Source organism: Rhea pennata, chromosome 2, assembly GCF_028389875.1.
Source record: "Rhea pennata isolate bPtePen1 chromosome 2, bPtePen1.pri, whole genome shotgun sequence".
NCBI classification, from domain to species: Eukaryota; Metazoa; Chordata; class Aves; order Rheiformes; family Rheidae; genus Rhea; species Rhea pennata.
Genome location: NC_084664.1, coordinates 123053962 through 123073127, shown reverse-complemented (window position 1 = coordinate 123073127; position 19166 = coordinate 123053962). Strand labels below are relative to the sequence as shown.

At 35.8% G+C, this 19166-nt stretch overlaps 1 protein-coding gene across 5 annotated transcripts in view; it reads right to left on the bottom strand.

The window, feature by feature from the left end:
• The window catches only part of STAU2 (staufen double-stranded RNA binding protein 2), a 170956-nt gene that overhangs the window by 127332 nt on the left and 24458 nt on the right, over positions 1-19166 (bottom strand). For all 5 annotated transcript variants that reach the window (XM_062570279.1, XM_062570280.1, XM_062570276.1 and 2 more), the window contains exon 5: positions 17558-17693. In XM_062570279.1, coding sequence (XP_062426263.1) covers positions 17558-17693 — 136 coding nt within the window. The remainder of the gene's footprint in view (positions 1-17557; positions 17694-19166) is intronic.

Below are 19166 nucleotides of genomic sequence, written 5' to 3'. Positions count from 1 at the left end.
TCAGTCACAGAACTGAAATAGGTAATATTTCAAAGACTAACACTTCAAATACAGACTCTGGAGGTTTCCAAAAATGTTTAAACTACCCATATTTATAAAATATGCACCTCTCTACACTCTGCATTGCTGCAGCAAATGGTCAGGATTTTTCTTTGGAATAAATGTAAAAAAAAAAAAAAGAAAGAAATAAAGAAAAAAGAAAAAGAAAAAAAAGTAAAAAAAAAGTGAAAAAAGTGATACAGTTACAATCCACAGAACATAAATTGAAGGACTGTCCAAATGACAAAAAATTACAAGATCAGAGGACAACAAAAGGACATAAAATGATACACTCAATTGACAAATGTAAGTATGATAAAGGCCAACATTTTTAACAAGCAGTCACATATAACCTACTAAAACAAGTCAATTTTCATCCAGCTCTCCTGGATGTTTGAGATTCATAAGAACATCTTTCACATAAGAAAGCAGATTCTCTTCATCCCCCTTTAAATGTCATAGCATTAGAAATCTGCTTTTTAGATAACTTCACTGTTATCACTTTAGAATGGTCAACCTGAAAAGGGAAATTTGCTTTGTGAGTGTGACCTTGAATGCCAAGTTTCAGCAATGAACAAATATTTACAGCTAGTTATAAACCCCTAAAAATAGGGGTTCATAACAGAAATGCTGACAGCCCTTAAATAAGTTGGTGTGAGCGGGCGCCACTATAATTAAATAAATCACCAAGGTCTGTTGACAATTACAAAACTCATTTTGGTTTGCCACAGAGACAAACAAAAATTCTGTTCATTATAATTTTACTGGAATATGATGTCATAACATGTAAGCATACTGAAACAATCTGCTGCTTTTCTAGCCAAAATATTAATTGCATACTAAGGAGCCCTTGGGGCCTCTTCCTTTTTGGCCATCAAATCCACACACACAAAGACAAATAAAGTATTAGTACATACATTATGAGTTCATATTGCATTTCCTGTATTTCTCTGGATACCTCAATGACATAAATGTTTCTGTTAAAAATTGTTACTTTATTCTTAAAAGAGGAAAAAAGAAACAAGTGCAATTTGAAGCTCCACGAATCTGGGACTTTTATTTAGATTTTGCCTCCTTTTGACTGTTAAAAACTCCAGTGAGGTTCTGTCTAAATTCTAAAGAATGCATAAACCCAACTACCTCTCCACTACAGAAGTGCTATAATAAGTATTATGCGAGTCTCATTTCATATGGCAAGCAAAGAAGAATAAGGACTGGTCGGACCAAAGAAAAGGGACACTAAATTATGAGATCCGAAATAGTACAAGAAAGTCACTCAGCAGATGTCAGCTCCCTGTTGAAAGGGTTCTTCTCTGCACTCTTCCCTCTGGTGCCTTTTCCATATCTGTTTAGCCAAGCTGGCAGCCCTGCTGACCCTGCTTAAGCAGAAAAATGCTGCGAGTTTTGCAAGGGTGTAGGGATAGAGAGTCACAGAATGTGCAGGAGAGTCAGAAACAGCATTCACTGTGAACAACTTTTTCTCCATAACATTTGAAATTTCTCTAGGGGAGCAAGTTGCTTAGTGCAGCTGTTCCCTGGCCATGCCCTGTTTTTTCCAAGCAGTCCATTAGCCACATGGATTTCTTACAGATGTGAGTCAGTTCTACGTTTTGAAGAAGGAAACATCCAGTACAGCCACTTTCATCTTCACACAGTCTACCTTCTGCTTTATGCAGCCTGGGAACAAGGTTCTTTTTTCCAAGAACCCTTTTTGAGAATTACACTCCATTATCCCTGAATTAGTCTGGCTGTCCTCTTCTGGATTACCTCCATATCCTCAAAAAAAAAGAAATCTTACTGTAAAGCTAGAAAGACAAAGCACTATATTTCACTTCTAGCCACACTCATCCCTTAAATTTCAGAAAATTATTTTTCTGTCTAGTATCTTCTGCAGATTTTTTTTTACACAGTCTGTGACTGTTTTCACTTTTTCTAATGCAGATATACCATCAGCCACACTTATAAGATTAAAAAAAATACATAAATTATGTATACTTGTCCCAGATTATTCTTCCTCAAAAGAAAAATGGTCTTAAACTAAAATTTGAATAATTATTTTTTTTTTAAAAAATACTGTAATTAATTCTGGATCATTATATACTTTTAATACATATGAAATTTTTGCCATAATCACTTAATGGAATCACTTTTGATCTGACTGTAGAAATCCCCTAAGGAACAGAAAATACGTAATTTCTTATGTCAAAATTTTAAAGACTAAGTGATGGAAAAATATTAACAGAAAGATACTAGAAAGCATTGTTAATTTTTTTTAAATAATGAGAAGACATAACAAAGATGTTTTCCATTTTAAAACATACAAAAAAAAATCTCCTTCTCTGTTTCAAATGTAAGAACATAAACAAATCCTGAGCTACAGTCAATCTGACTCCTGTGAGCTGCATGCAGCTGCATATTATAGCCCTCTTCATCTAACCCAATCTATATGAGAACTAATTGGATTCCTTGTTTCCAGTGCTTCTACTAGGAGTATGTTCTAGAGCTGAGGTTGATAGTTAGGAATTTTCTTCAATGTTCAGCCTAGCTATACTACCAGTTTTGTTTTGAGTCAACACTGCACCTTAAATAGCTCTTTTACTTTTTTCTTGTGCTCACCCTCTAAGGCAAGCAGTTCCATTCTCACTTAGCCTTCATTATGCAACAGTGAATAAGTCAACCTATTTTAGTATTCTTTTGTACAAAAGACTATTCTGATAATCCTTCATAGTCCTTTCTTGCTCTTGTTTTTCACCAGAAGAGCCAAGAAGGCAAAATTCCATATGAAAGCTGAAGAGTCCCATCTTTAACAGAACATCCCAAAAATTGCATGTCTCTTTTATCATTCCATCATATCAGTTGTTCACAATTAATCTTACAAATAATTGATAATATTAGATAATTCTCCTGTTCTGCTATTTTCAGTTAAATAATGTTCTGCTGACAGTGGAATCTTTGCTATTAGTACCTATATACTATGTAAAATGCATTGCATTTCATACAGCAAAGTTTAATTGATGTACCAGCCCTCAGGATTATTTAATTCTTCCTATATAGCTTGATCTTTCTGTCTTGATGTTGCTTTATAAATTCCATGACCATGTCCTCACCTTTTGTGCAAACTTCTTTAACAAAAGTAATAAATAACTTGGTCCTAAAACCAGAAAAGAAATTGTATGTAGTCTTCATCTAAGTTTGATTTTTAATACTGCCAAATATTTTTCTTCTCCTTTCCCATCTTGCATTTCTTATTCTAAGACCCATCATCTTCAGTTTAATGAAAGCAGTATTCTTATCTAATGCTAAAAAATACTTAACTGAATCCCACAAAAATTGAGTTATCTCACAGAAATCCCCCCAAAATGAGTTAACACGTAACAGGCTCACATATTAGTCAGATATACTCTAACTTTAGTATACAGTAACTTCATGTTGAATTTTATCCTGTTTTACATTTACTTCCATGCCTTTAATTATGTTTTCTTTCAAACCTTGTACTGAGTCTGTGAATATTCCTTTTTCTTTTTATTCCTTCCTGAATATTCCTTTTTCTTTTTTTTTAGTCTTTTCCTACGTGGCTTTAAACTTCCTATCCTCTGGTTATATGATAATCACATACAACTTGGGCGATCTATTTAAAATCCTTGCTTCCATACCCATAATTTCAAAATTCTGGATTAGAGACTACATGTTCCTCTACACAATATGATTAGGTTTATCAAAAATTGACCATATTTTTGCTATCACAATATCCAATGTCTTAAAATATTTCTAAGCAAAAACAGAAGGAATGGGAATTCACTTTTACATAACATTACCTAATGTGGAATCCTTCCAGAAGAATTTGTTATGAGAAGACAATAATATTGCCACATCACTATATCTTTGTATTCCAAGTTGCTCAATACAGACTGAAATCAAAATTACAGTATTTACTTTGGGCGTACACCACTACATCTTTTACCACTTCTCTGTGATAGTAAAGAATATGTACACTGACAACAAGGAAAAAATGTTCTTCATCAAAAGTAACCAGAAGAAACCAACAGAAAGTTATAGAAATTACAAGCAGAATACTTAAAAATTATGGATAACCAAACAAGTAATATGCTATACATATTGAACTTGCTTCGCAGCACTAGTTTTACAGAGATGCTTACACACACTTACTGTGCACAGTAAGTTCAGATCTCTGCTTCCACCTTTATATCTCCCTCTACTTGCTGATTCAATCTAAAGTCCATCTTAGAAACAGCACTTTTCAGAATGGCAGAACTATCTCAACACCAATCTGAATGCCTTTTTATAAAACAAAGAAAAACTAATGCAAGAAAAATGAAAGGCACAAAAGAAAGAAAAATGCAGTACTGCTTTACTGCTAAGAAGCAATAAAAGGAAAAAGAACTAGGGGGGGAAAAAAAGATTTATGAGATGAACCTTCCAAAGAACAACGATCAAGAGCAGGAAAAGAGCACAGAACAAAATGTTACATGCCTCTGAAGAAGTATTTTTATCTATCAACCAAATAACTAAGTAATGGAAATGGTTGACACAACTTCATTTTATTTTTGACTGCAAAAGTATCAGAAACCATATAAGAATATAAGAATACTGCCTCCACAGCTTAAGGCATTGGAAAATGTCAAGTGGACAATGCTGAAACAGAGATATTAGGGTGGGGGAAGATATGGAAGAGATAAATATAAGTAAAAAGAAAATGTTCTTTTCAGTAACACAAAAACAAGTACAACAGGAATAAAAGGGAAAACATAATGAAGCTGTGATGTTCACTGTAGACTTAAAGATTAAAACAGATATCTAGAACACAAACATCCCAAAATCTTTATCTACTTCAGCTCATAAAATTTCCCATGAACTGTATTACTCACTAATCTTTACAAGCATGCAGAGTGGTTGCTGAGAATGTCTTCCAAATACCCATTACAGTAAAAGAACATAAACAATGTTGCATATCTGACTACAATATCATTTTCTCTCTGCAAAAGAAACTCTCACAGAAAAAAATCATGTTACTTGCCAACCTAGGGACTAAGTAAATGAGAGAATAAAATACCTCATTTGCTTAATTGTCATATATTTATAGCAGAATATAATACCAATAAAAATGTTACTAACAAAATCCTCAAGCCTAGGACTTCATAGGAATTATTTGCATTACAACTTAAAAGTGCATATAAGAAGATGACACAAGAAAATTTAAAATGATTCTAACTCACCATCCAAATACACCTAAATTGAAGTAACTAGTGCATATTGAGCTACATTCTGTTCTGACCTGTAGGAATGCAAACACATTTACACCAAATTGCATTACCCTGAATGAGTCAAAAACATTTGGGGGACAGGTTTAGCTCAGTTGGTTAGAGCACCCTGGTGCTGCTAATGCCAAGGTCGCAGGTTCAATCCCTGTATAAGCCAGGCTGAGGGTTGGGACTAGATGATCTCCAGAGGTCCCTTCCAACCCTACCATTCTATGATTGTTGTTTTAAATTTGGCAATTAAATAATTGAAACTATGAACATGGACTGAAAAATCCCATTTAATTATGGCTTAATGAGCCTTTTCTCAAATCCTGAGCACAGTTAATTAAATATATACACTATCTTAGCCTGCTAGTTATCATCTGTGCATCCTCAAAAATGTGTTATCATGCCCAGCAACAGCTTCTGTCCAAAATTCTTAACCTTCTTTGCCATCAGACTTCTAAACAAATGAAATGGGGCCAACTGAAAGTAGTGTTTTGTGTTGCCCTACACTGATCCTCTCAACATGCTAAAAGTAACATGGATGGCCTTACAAAGGAAGTCTTCACTACACCTACTCAAAAAGGAAGAAGTTTGTAGTTTTGAAGGGGCAAAAAAGGTAACAATACAAAAAAAAAGAACAGTGGTGGAATCTTTCAGAGCTTTTATTCTTTTCTACTTTAAAGCATAAAAAGCCCAATATTTCCTAAGGAAGCTTATTCATGAATAGTAGATACAATGCTTCACTTTCAATGCTCTCAATTTTCAAACTTCAGTAGAAATACTGGATTTGCAGCAACAATCTGGAAGTAAATGTGAAGTCATTGCTAACAAAATTTGTAAGTGATTACAATAAGGGTGTAGTAGTAGTGGTCAATGATGCACAGTGACTTGGCTCGGTTGACCCACTGGGTGCAATTCAGTATTGCATATTAATACAGAAAAAAGTTAGATCATGTTAGCTCAATAAACTAAAATATAAGACCATATATTTACTAAAAAGCAAGAAATGCAGCAAATCTTTATAAAATGCTATATCCTGTATTCTAGAAAGCAGAGGCACTGAAAAAGAATTGGAGAATAGAGTTAACCAGGACTGCTGATCATATGCTTATCCAAAATGGCCAATATAATCTTTGATAGTTGAAAAACAAATTCAGTATAGAGAGGTATCTTAGCTGAGCTGAACTTCAGCTGCTAATAGCCATCTCCTTAAGAACTCTCACTTTCTTTTCCACTGACATGAAAGCCATACTTGAATCTAAATCAGTAAATTGATTAGACTCTTCTTCTTCTCTTTTGTCATGGAAAGAAGACTCAAAGTTAAGAGATGCGTTTCTCAGAGATGATTTCCTTTTTGATCACAAAGTTAGAGGATGCAGCTCCACTTCAGTGGAGCAATTAATCCAAACAAATCTTGATGTCAAAGCGTACAATTCCTAACTTCAGCTGACCTCTCTTTGACAATAACCAACTTAAACTGGCATTCCTCATTAAAAAAAAAATAAATAAAAAGATCTAGGGAATGAGCATTCTTGAAGGGCTCTGTTTTGAAGAGACTGTACTTTCTTCCACAGAGAACAAGCAGTCATCAAAATTACTACTTCAGAAAAGACACTAAGAGCAACTGTAATATAGTGGTTGCTGGTAACAAATTCTGTGTTTAATTGCTTTATATATTCTTCATAAAAGAACCTTAAAAAAAGACTAAAAAAAAATAAAACTTTCTCGAGAAAATTTAATACTTTCAGTCTGCAGTAGAACTTACAGTTAACAGGGACAAAGACCTTGGTCTAAGGAGATGTTTTTTCCAGTATAATTCCAGTCAGGTCTAATCAGGTTATAAACAGTTAAAAATTAGCCACTAACATTCTTTTGGTTGCTTCCATCAGAAGAATTGAGTCTCTCAAACTACTATTTGAGCTCTAACACCAGTTTGTCTGTGTCATTACGAAAGCAATAGGAGAAGAAAAGACTTATTTACCAATAATCCGCATTCAGGTTCTGGACATAAGACAAAGGCCATAACATGAAAGAAGGACATCTAAGCTTGCTTCCATTGAACCTAAAATCTCACAGGTATCTTCCATGAAATATCCACAGTTCAGCAGACCATCATTTTGAGGACAAAGATGGTGAAGAAAAAGCTACCTATGGAAGAAATGCAACACACTCAAAGTATTCCTGCTCCAGAAAGAGCGTTCTGATTCACCAGTAATACCAGTCTTCCGGGCAGCTAAAACAATCCCTAAATTGCCTAAAACAATTAGGTTTAGAGTAAGCATTGCAGGACACTCAGCAGATCACAAAGTCAGTAGACTAAGAGAGATTCATAAGGTCCTGGGGCAGGTTGTTGGTGCTGAAAATTTTTGAATCAGAGGGGTTTACAGGAATTGTCCCAAGGGGAAGAACAAGGTTGAAAGTTAAGCATTGAGAGCACCCAAAGATGAAGATAATCTGAATTTCATCTGTTTATGCTTTTCACTCCAAGTGAGAACAAGAAAACTCATGGCTGACATCTGCATACAAGATCTGGATCTAGAGGTGCAAAGAAAAGAATCTATCAGAAACCTGTTCACAGATGGAAGCCTCAGGAGAAATAATCAAAATTCGAGGCAAGGACCACAAGAGCAAAGGGCAGTCCTAAAGGAAGGTGACCCTCTGGATCTACTTAGGAAGGAAAGTGTAAAGTGGCCTGGGGAGCTCACTATATACTGAAGGAAAACAAAGAATTGAGAGAAGAATAAAGTAGAAGGGCTCAGGAGGTCCTCTATGAAAATGAGTCAAGAGGTCATTGACAAAACTGCTTAGGCTTGAGTAAGAGACAGTTTGGAAGAATGCAGCAGTGTAAAATGTCATGCTTGAGCAATGATGAAGCATCTACATGCTGCTAAGGCTAAAAAGGTTTTAATAATAGTAGATAAGTGCATTCAGTTGGAGAATAAAGATACGTCGTACCAAGAATACTATCCACAAATTTAGCTCTATATACTGTCAGCTTGATTTTATCCTGTGTAGCAACATTTTAACAGCTCTTAATGTAATAACTGTACAAATACTTAAGAGTATGTATTTTCTGATGCCTGATAGGTTAAATGCACCCACTAATGTTGTAGATGGCAACAACAGCATTTATTTGTCAAAAGGATCCAATTCACATGTGTCAAGGCATATTGCCTAACACCAGTTTGTGATCACTGTGGAACTTCACCATAACAGGGTGAGGTGAGTACAGAAAAATAGCTTTTATAAAGAATTTAATGGATTTTGTAGAATCCTCAGTGGGATGTAGGTTTTCTGATCCCAGATACTACTCTGTGTATTTTTATGATTTAAAACATTGTAGAAATTAAATATTAGCTGTCAAAAATTTTATTGCAGAAATAAATATCCTCTGTCATTTCTTGACAGACTTAGGAAATTTCTTTTTTAAAGCCGACAATACTAATCACCATTGTCTAAACTGATAGCTACTGGCAATGGCAAAGCTCATCACCTGCAGGTTCCCTTGCCACTGTTCTTTTGGGAAAACTATCTTAAGACAAACAGATGTTTCTGCTGTTTTAAACCAACAGGAAATGGACTGACTTTCTCTCTTTTCCTTTCCTAGAAACAAATACTAGCGAAGAAAAATCTAGCACAGCTGTACTCAACACTTTATAACAATATGTCTGTGTGGGAGGCATGCAATAACTGGGAACAAACAGACCAGGGGAAGTGAAATGTAACATGTAGAAGATGGATACAAAGAATTCATTAAAAATCTCTGAGTGGATTATTACTCTGTAATGTTGATGCACTAAAGCTGGTCTAGGTCACTCAGGGTAATAATACTGGAATGCACAAGCTTTGCTTTAAGATGTGATCAGAATTCTACCTCAACTGGTAATGTACAAAATCTAATAAAATATCAGGCAGTGAGCATAATTCCCTCCAAGTGAATGAATAGTTGTCCATGTCACTAGAAAGCACCATTAGTATGATCTGACTTCAGGCTTGCTGACTGAGTTACAGCCTATCTTTAAGGAAATATCATTAGGTTAAGAGACAGAAACACCATAGTGAAACCCAGAATTCTTGCTGTAGTTCTGTAGATAATCAAATACTTGAATTTTCACTGTTGACAAACAGGTACCTTTTACATGCATTAAAATTACCGCATTACAGTTCCATTCATTATAGGAAAAGAAAGCTTGAAGAAAACAATGAGACAAAACATTGCATTAAGCCTGTTTTTAATTGTTTTATGACGGAATTATGAAATTTTAAATAATGAAAAGGTACAGTATAGAAAAAAGGCAACTTTTAGACAGGGCTTCTGCTGTAAAGTTAAAGTACCAAAACACAAATTCATGCTGCCATCTAATGGTCTAAATCAAATGTATCTAGGTACACAATTAAATCACTAATCTGATCAATTACTTCTATCTCTGCCAGGCTATAATTTCTTCAAATTTTAACTCTTTCATAGAGTTTAGAATGAAATTACACCAAAACTAAGAAGATACAATCTATTCAATAAAACTCCTGATTTCTATTCCCAATCCAAATTTATTCCAAAATGGTTTTTCTCCAAAAGATATGGGGTTCTGAGGAACACAGAAAGGAGTTTTCTCAAAGTGAATCAGTAAACTAATTGATCATTGTCTTTGTCATTACACTTCTTCCATAAAATGCAAATTTCAAGGACAAACCCTTTGTCCTTCTGGCCTTTTCAGGAGATGGATGTGTCTTAAGTCTGCAACTGACAATTGCAGACACAAGGTTAAATCACAGTGTTACTCTACCCGACTTCTGAACTTGGAGTCTTCTCTGACTAACGTTGCTTAATACAACAAGCCTCAGAAGCTCTGCTTCACCTTGGGACTTAGGACACTGATGTGCTGCAACCAAACAGCCTTTTGCAGCAAAATACTGCTTAGTTTAATCAAAATTATTTCAGCAAAAAGCATACACACATGCATACCTCTCCTTACAGTTGTTATCACCAGATATGAGAAAAGAACTTACTCTCTCATATACTCCTAAAAAGTGTGTTCTTCTGGTACTTTTCTCTCTGGGGAGAGATTTTCATCTTTTTACAGTCTAGTAGTGTTCATTAATTCCTAGTCTTACAAAAAGGTGTCCTTTGAGAAGCACCCAGAAGCATGGAAAACAGGAAACTTGTGGTTTCCATACTCAACGGTAAAATTGAACGGCATTTTCAGTCATCAAATCTTAAAGCCTAACACTATAATTTCATGTCACTGCCCTGGCAACCTAGGATAGCACTGACCAGACTTAACATAAGATGCTTAGGGAACTACTTCTCCTGCCTATTTTAAATACGATAGGCTAAGTAGCACCCAGGGAAGTGCTTGTTTCGCTTCTGTCAGATATTAAGGGATCTTCAAGCAACTTGATCAGTTATTCGTCTGTGATGTCAGATGACTCCCACTACAGTATTCATAAAATTATTACCTATCAACATTCTTATGATTATTTCTTAGGTTGTGATTAAGTTCTAGATGCAGATGTTATTTAGCTGATATGGAGTAGCCTAAGTTCCCATTATAGTCAGTGAAGCTGTAGAGACACTCACATGAGCAAATGTAGACATCTTGGCTTATGATACACAAATAGCATTCTGCACTGCACCTGCACTAACTGGACTTTCCACTGGTTATAATGGGAGCTAAGGTTTCTAGGGCATAAGGAGTGACCATATTTAGGCTGAATCTCACCCTTAGAAAGCAGCCAGCTGCCTAAACACAAGCACACAAGATCATTTGAGATGGTGCACCTCAGACATCTGCATGATACACCACAGGACTCATTCATGAAAAGCACAAATTTCTCATTAATAAATGGAGTCTAGGGGGGTTACCTAAAATGGTATGATGAGCTGAACCCTACTTTTAAGGCTTGATTCAATTGCCTAAATACAGGTGGGCAGGGCCCTCTGGAATGCCCTAAGATACCTTGCCTAGCTTTCAGCAGCCACTCTAGAAAGATCTCCTGTACATCTTTTGCCAAATCTGCCAGCCTCTATGTAGATATCACAGAGACTCTACAATGTCTCAAATGGCACTACAGGCCTCTGTTTAGGCAACTTAGTGTATTCACATCTGCCACAATGCATATGTTTGGGAGAAAAATCTGCTTTATACACACCTGTACATAAAATCTACCTTTATGGCAGTAAGCCTCAGCAACTGGAATTCAGCTAAGGATAATAGGCTAATCACATGCCTTGATTCATGAAAAGACACTACAGGATAATCTGAACTTTACCTGTTTCAAGTTACAGTCTGATCTAATCATCATCAGATTGAAGTCTAACAGATCCAACAACCCTTCATATTATTCACTAGACTATTTGTGTCACAAATGGATGAAGCTTTCTGTACAGACAGAACTCTCCTCCTGGACAGTAAACAGGGTGCTCTGGCAGTGCAGCAGGCCTGTCTGAAGAGTTTCAGCCTTCATTCTGTTTCCATAAATTGAGAAACGGTTTGTATACCTGTAGAGGTGCTTCTGGAGAGTCAACAGATTTTTGGCTGCCTCCTGCAGTGTAATCCCCTCACTAGAAAATTTCTTTGCTTTTCTTTACCACTGTCCTCCTGTCTAGATTTTTCTTTTTTTTACATCAGACTACATAACTTCTGTGAAAAAAAAGCAAACTGGGTGAGGATTAAGATTGCACTGCCAAGCACTCAGTCATAAAGCACTAGCCTCAAAACTGGTCTCTGACATATGTATTTAATCTTTAACTGAGCATTCACAGAAGAAATAAACTTTTCATCTTCATTCCAGTCTTTCACCGTAAAATCTTTTGTTCATCTGATCGGACAATTTTACTAATTTATCCAATAATCACAGACTATTTTCCACTCAATCATTAGACGTAATTTGGAGGACATGAAAGTCCATCATGAAGCTAACAGTTATAGATCGTAGTTGGCCTATTACAGCTCCTCAAATTTTCTGTCACTACCTCATTTCTAGAGTGTTGGATTCAGTATTTAGGTTACTGGTCCACAGGGCTGATATGTATAACTTCAGGAGTGATTAAGCCTAAGCAAACAGTCCCCTGCCACAGCTCAGTACCCAGTAGGTAGGAAATACCTGCCCACTTAGGGAGATGCCTTGTGCTTTGTGGCCAGTCAGCTTGGCTGGCTGCAGAGGAGGCAATAATACGCTTCCTCTGTTTCTCCTGAGTCTTAGTCTTGCAAACAGCACTGCAGAGAAATTCACTAACATCAAAGAAATGTGGGATCAGACTGACAGGGTTATGAAGAGAAAGAAAAGGATGAATGTTCTGTGCACTCTCCCTTCTGCACTAAAGAGAAAGGGAACAATCTTCCCCTAAGTCTGCAGCATACAATATATATATGTAGGAAGTAATCCTATACAAAACGAATGTGAATGCTCAGTGCAGCAGAAGCTGTCAAAGCGTACAGAAGCAGCAACTTATCCGAAGGACATTACCACTTTGCATGACATATTCTTATAGAATTATCACACCATATCAAATTCTTCAAAAACAAGAAAGAATCTCCTTTAATTATTTTACTCCCATCCTTCAGCTTGTCATTATTTTGTATTTTCTTTGTTCCGACACTTAACAAGTGTTTTTAATTTTGAAAGTTTTTTTTTAATAAAGGTTTTTCAAGATCTCTAAATTGTGGTGAGACAATTTTAAGGAATTCTTACATAAAAGCAAGTAATTTCTGAATTCTCCCAAAAGACAGGAGTGAAAATCTGCAATTCCTTTGACACTACTAGAATATCAAAAGCTGGTGTTCATTTTCTAGTGGTTTTATTTCTTGGCTGAAAGCACATGGTTTGGTTAAGCTTGTAAGATATCATGTCACTTTTGTCACTTATAGACATTCTATAACTGAAAATCTTGCAGGATAATTAAACTCCAAGAATGACTCTTTTCAATTCCAACTGAAAACAAAATATCTTGTTATAAAACCAACCAGCACTCAGTGTAGACAAGGCAAGCTGGATGACTATGTGGTCAGAACTGAGACCTTTTTTATTTTTAAACTGTTCAAATTAAACAGCCATGTTTTTTTTTTTTTTTTTTTTTTTTTGCTACACAGTTTAAGCCAACTGCATACTCAGGGATGTGAGGGAATATTTGCTCTAGCACTAGCTACAGATATGAGTAGTATACACAGATTTCATCCTCAGTTCTGCCAATATTACTCAGATTTAACCTACTGTTTCAGAGCTTGCCCTCTTCTGAGTAGCCTGCCAGTTCTACTGAACTGCGCCAAACAGTGTGCTGACAAACACAAAGGATACAACTCAAAACAGTTAAAAAAAATTGTTCCCGAAAACATTAGCACTTAATTCCTTAGAGTCAGTTCGTTAGCTTGCCTTGTCCCCAATGAGTGCTGGCTGGTTTTATAATATGATATTTTATTTTCAGTTAGAATTGAAAAGAACTATTCATATAGAAAAAAAGAAGCCTTTTAAAATGCAATTTACCATCATCAGTTTTCCTGTAATGTGTATTATTTGAACTGAAAGGTCCTCACACATCTTGGTTACAAAATTGTTCAAAATTCAAGATCAAACTTGTAAGGCTTCCAAAGGCTAATGCACAACCAGGGAAATTTGAGTGTCAAAAAATTTCTCCTTTAATTATAATCTCCTTCAGTAATGAACTCTGAATTAAGTAAAACCTATCTAACATGGATGGATTCAGGGTAGATAGCTGTTTCTAAGAGCTTTGCTTTATCAGCAAACATCAAGCCCTAGCAACTAGACTTGTATGGATTCTACTTGAATAAAGAAAGCCTAGAGAAGACTCCATGAAAATATTTCACTAGACAGAAATGAAACAGTTTTAAAGGTGCAGCTGTATTGTGAAATGAACTGCTGTATACAGACACCCAGCCTATCAAAGATCTAAGCTGATAAAGTCACATGATTCAGCATAGCACCATGAAGACTGCATCAGCTCAGTGCGAGATGCAGTACAATGACAATGGCCCAATGCTGTTACCAACCTAGTAAGTACTGTGCTTGTTAGCTTGAGTGAAAAGCCAGGTCAACACATCCAAACCTCATCCACTCCCAAGTTGGACCGCATTTTCCCTACTTAACCATCCTTGAGAGGGACCAAACTTGTCCCTGCACTTCCTTCCTTAGCACAGGAATGGATTACCCAGGGCTGCTCTCACCAGTGGCACACTCCCTTAAATGCCTTACCCTGTGCATTGGGAAGGGCTTTCTATTTGCAGTTCTGTAGCCTGCCTTTGCAGGTCTTGGAGCTCCGTAACCTCCATAACTCAAGCAGCCCTGCCAGTGTTTCCCAAAGCTTTTCTAGCAGTACTTTCCCATGTTCCCTCGCCATTTTTCTCATGCTGTTATTACTGTGGCCTTATACATGCAAACCCCAGTATTGCTGATACTGTTGTATCCGTAATGTCCTGTACCCCTTCTTTCCTCTCTCCCTTTCCTACCCCTTGGCTGTAGTATTTGGTACACGTTAGGGAGCCCAATAATATGCACACACAAAGCTTAGGTAGCAGTCAGCTTTCAATATCTGCCCTGATCAAAGCATGCTCTAACCAACACTAACAGCATCATAAGCAGGAAAATCAAGATGGAGTTTGCACATGTCCTGATAAGAAAAATACAGAATTACTATGAGAAAAGTATTATGGGGGAATACCTGCTGCGTGGGAGAGAATGCCCAGAAGACGACGCTCTTCTTGGAGACCCCATCACTTCCCTTCCAAGCAGGCCTTGCAATTTTCCCATTCTTTTGCCTTTTTTTCCCCCTCCTCCCTTTTCTACTTTTAGGTAACTTTCACCTTCAGTGTCAACATATACCATCAACTATCGACCCAGCAAATACATCTTTGTGCAGGTAAAACAGTTTCAGCATTCTCTGTGCAACACATCACCCATATAAATATGCTCTACAGCATACGGGAGTGTAGTCCTTCACAGGCTTAACTGCCCTCAGCTTCCAAACACACAGTCCTGCCCTAGGTGAAGGGCTGTTTAAGAACAATGTTAGTCAGAAAGCAACTCCTCTCTTCTTCTCCCCCAACTAAAATAATAATTCATTTTTGAGTAGCTCAGTTTCAGTGCTGTAGCCAGGAATACTACAAGGACCCAAGGCTGAGGACAGAGGGAGGGAGAGAAATCACAGTCACCTAAACGTAAATTATCTTAGGCTGACATGGAAGCTAGCTCTCAACTTTGCATGCAAATAGCAGCTCTTAGACCACATTTCCATGAGTTACTGAAAAGGATCTTTTGTGCCACTTGAAACACTAGACTTCACTGGTCTAAAGAGATGCCCTGCAGTGAACTTCATGCTCTTCTTTTTTTTCCCCTAAAGTCATTAATCTTGCCAGAATCAAAGTTCCTAACAGAATTTTCTAATCTTCATCTAGTTGGAAAACACATTTTTTAAACAGAGATTAGTAATGAGAATATAGTCACAATATAAAAGAAAAAAAACAGCTTCCAACTTATTTAGCAGATTTAGTAACTATTTAATATCAAAGCTATTTCCTCAATCTACTGTCAGAAACTGATGAAAACAAAAGATATTGACTGCAGCATATTACCTACATTATTTTTCAAATCGTATTTTTAAATAGTCCATGAAGTCTGTATTTACTTGGCAACTCTAGCACTTCCATTCCACTACACTATTGCTAAAAATCAGCAAATGAATGCTGCCTACAATGTGGCAATAAGTTATTTTAAAAAGTAATAAATCTAACATGCTACTAGAACATAATATAATTCTTCAACGTGTGCTTCACATGTGGGACTTAACTTACTACTACAACAGAGCTACAATCTGTCTTCAAATGTATCTCTGATAAGGGCAGGCAAGAAGTGATAAACAATCATTTCCAACATAGGAGTAGTTACAAAAATATTACTATGCGGTACCACTATTGTTTCCTCTTTAGTATTAGTGAGTTAACATGCATGCATGCGGGGGTGGACTGTATGTATATATACAGATTTATACAGTTATTTAACAGTCAGCTATAGTTATTTAGTAATTTACTATCCACAGTAAATCATTAACATTCTTGCACGGGCTATGCACTCAAATAAGTACAGTGAAGCTGGCATGCAAAGATTCTGGCCTTCTGTTTCACTCTCTTCATTATGCGAATAGAAAAATCAAATATCTTGCTACCTCATGCACCTAGAGAAATCAAAGCTCATGTACCACTTTACCCTAACATGAGAACAATGCCCAAAAAAAGAAATAACCTTAGAGGCTGTGTTTGATGTACTACTTATTTCCAATGAAAGAAAGAACATCCTAAAGGCTAGCAACTACTACGTGTTTTGGGGTTCTGCTTTGATGAAGGCATTCAGTAAGTCAGTCCAGATTCTGGAATTCCACAGGTTGTTTTTTGCAAGATTGTATTTTTTTCAGCCTTGCCTAGTCAAACTAATCTCTTTATAAAAACAATTTGTCTAAGTGTAGGAGCTCTAAATATTAACAAAACTTATTTCAAGCGCCATAGCCAGCAACCTAAACCATCACATATGTAGGTGGAGACTCTAGTCAGCAGTGACTAGAAATATAAAACAAGTAATACAGTCATGTTCTGCAGTGTTATGAAACAGTTTTCTTGTCAAGATTTTTTTTATATATAGTTCTAGGTATCATTTCTAAACAAAATCAGAATGAAATGCCCAAATCAAAAAGTTATTATGATTTAAAAACCTGTGAAGAAAGTAAAATTAGATGAAGTCACCAGAAACATTTTCCTTAGACAATTACGAAATGCTGCATTTTCATTTCAAGTTTCTTATCTTTTTAAGCATTACTATAAATTCAACTCCTAATAGAAGAATAATTTTGAATGAAAACACTTCTTCAGGATGTGTCACCGTATTTTTTTTGACAATTACCAAGTGTATAAAAATTCACAGGAAATCCATTAAGCAAGTCTCTTATAAGAATACGGTATTATTAAGTGAAAACATTTTTTGGAAGTTCTTGACCAGTTTTTGTCTTTTTTCTCATTTTACAGAATACACTTTGAATCATTTGAATTTTCACCCACATTCAAAAGAGCTCACCTGAAATAGTTCCTCCAGGGAAAATAAGGAAAAATGGGAGAGGGGAAAAAAAAAAAAAAAAAAAAAAAAAACTATTCTAGAGAAAGAACCTTTTTGGGGTTACAAATAATACATAGATTGTTACATTAGGTACAACTTACATTTAGATTCAGAATGAACTAGAATAGAAAAAACGTACAAACCTCTGATTGTACATGCCCCGAAAATTATAATTTGCTCTATAATTAGGGATTGGCTTTGGATCTAATGGCCTGTAGATGGCAGGCTCTCCTCTTTTCATAGCCAGACCATTCAGCTCCACTGTTGGAGTTATACTGCCTGGAAAAAAGATAAGAATACATGTACGACACTTAAAACATAAATCCTGCAAAACACTCATACAGTATTGCTAAAGAAGAGAGAGCTGCAATACACCTGCATGGTTTTTTTGCTCTAACTACTACATTGTCTCTGTTTTCCTGTAAGATGAGAATACAGATGCCAACTTAATCACAAGTAATGTAAAATAATATTTAAATAGTCATCCTAGTGTATTCTCTTTGCAATTTGAGTAGATTAATGTTCACAGAAGAATGAAAAAGTCATCTGAATTGGTTATTCATCTTTCCAGAGTGCTTGTGATATACAGTGATAACTTTGGAAACTGAAGTTTAAAAGTGTAATGTTTCTTCCTACAGAATACCATTAAATAAAAACACAAATAAAGCAAAGAGTTATTGAAACAAGACTAGAAAATTTATGACTAAAAACTAATGAACTGGAATGATCTAACAAACTAGAAGTGTAAATACTGGAAATTAGTGCAAGTACAGCCATCTACTGGTGACAGAATACAAGAAAGAAAACCAACCCCACTTTTTCCCACTGACATAGTGTCTAAAATGTGTAAATGCCTTTTTTAAAAAGGAAAATAATTTAAAAGATTTTAATTATTTTAATATACCACATTTATATTTATTCATGAAAAAGATTGTTCAGTTATGGCATTCCCTCCTCTGCTGTTGTAAGAGAACTCCTAAATGAGCTAAATGCATAAATGCATTCCAATAAAAAGTAGTTAATATATTCTCAAACAGGAATCTAGCCTTAAAATGGCTATGATGAACGTGCAGTCTGCCACTGAGCCTTCATACACCAAATGATGAAAGTTTTTATACTGAGGTAAAAGCATCCATCAACCATAATTCTGATATTTTCCTGAGCAAAAAATGACTGAATTCAACAACATAATAAAAATAAAAATAGTAGTTGATTACAAACTACTTGCGCATGTACAATTAATCTATCTTAAAGCAAATTAGTGTTCTGTGATGCATCTTTTAATCAAAACACTTTTAAAGTGTATTTCTTTTGTTATCAACTTTTCCCTTTAAAAGCATGACAAAAGCAAAAAAACATCTGAAAGCTCAGGGATGTGCTGCAATGCCTAGAATCAAACATAGGATTCTTCTGCTATAAAGATCTGACTCTGCTGCCTTTTAACAGCAGAAGTCACACTGACTACAAAAGGAAACAGGGTAAAACCAGGGTCCTGTGGCCAGAGAAGCAATGTATTGACTCCCAAAGTAGCAAGAGAATGCTATAATATTACTTTCAAACAACTCCTAACAGCTAATGCTCAGGATAATATTGAGATGCTCTAGAGGAAAGTCTGTCTAGTTCTTTGCCTACATGGAAAAGTTTACTGCAGAATGAATCCTCGTTATGAAAATGGTTTAAAGAAACTTTAAAGAAGGAGGGGAGAGGGGAAAAAGAGGGAAAAAGGAAGATAAAAAAGGAAAATGGAAAGGA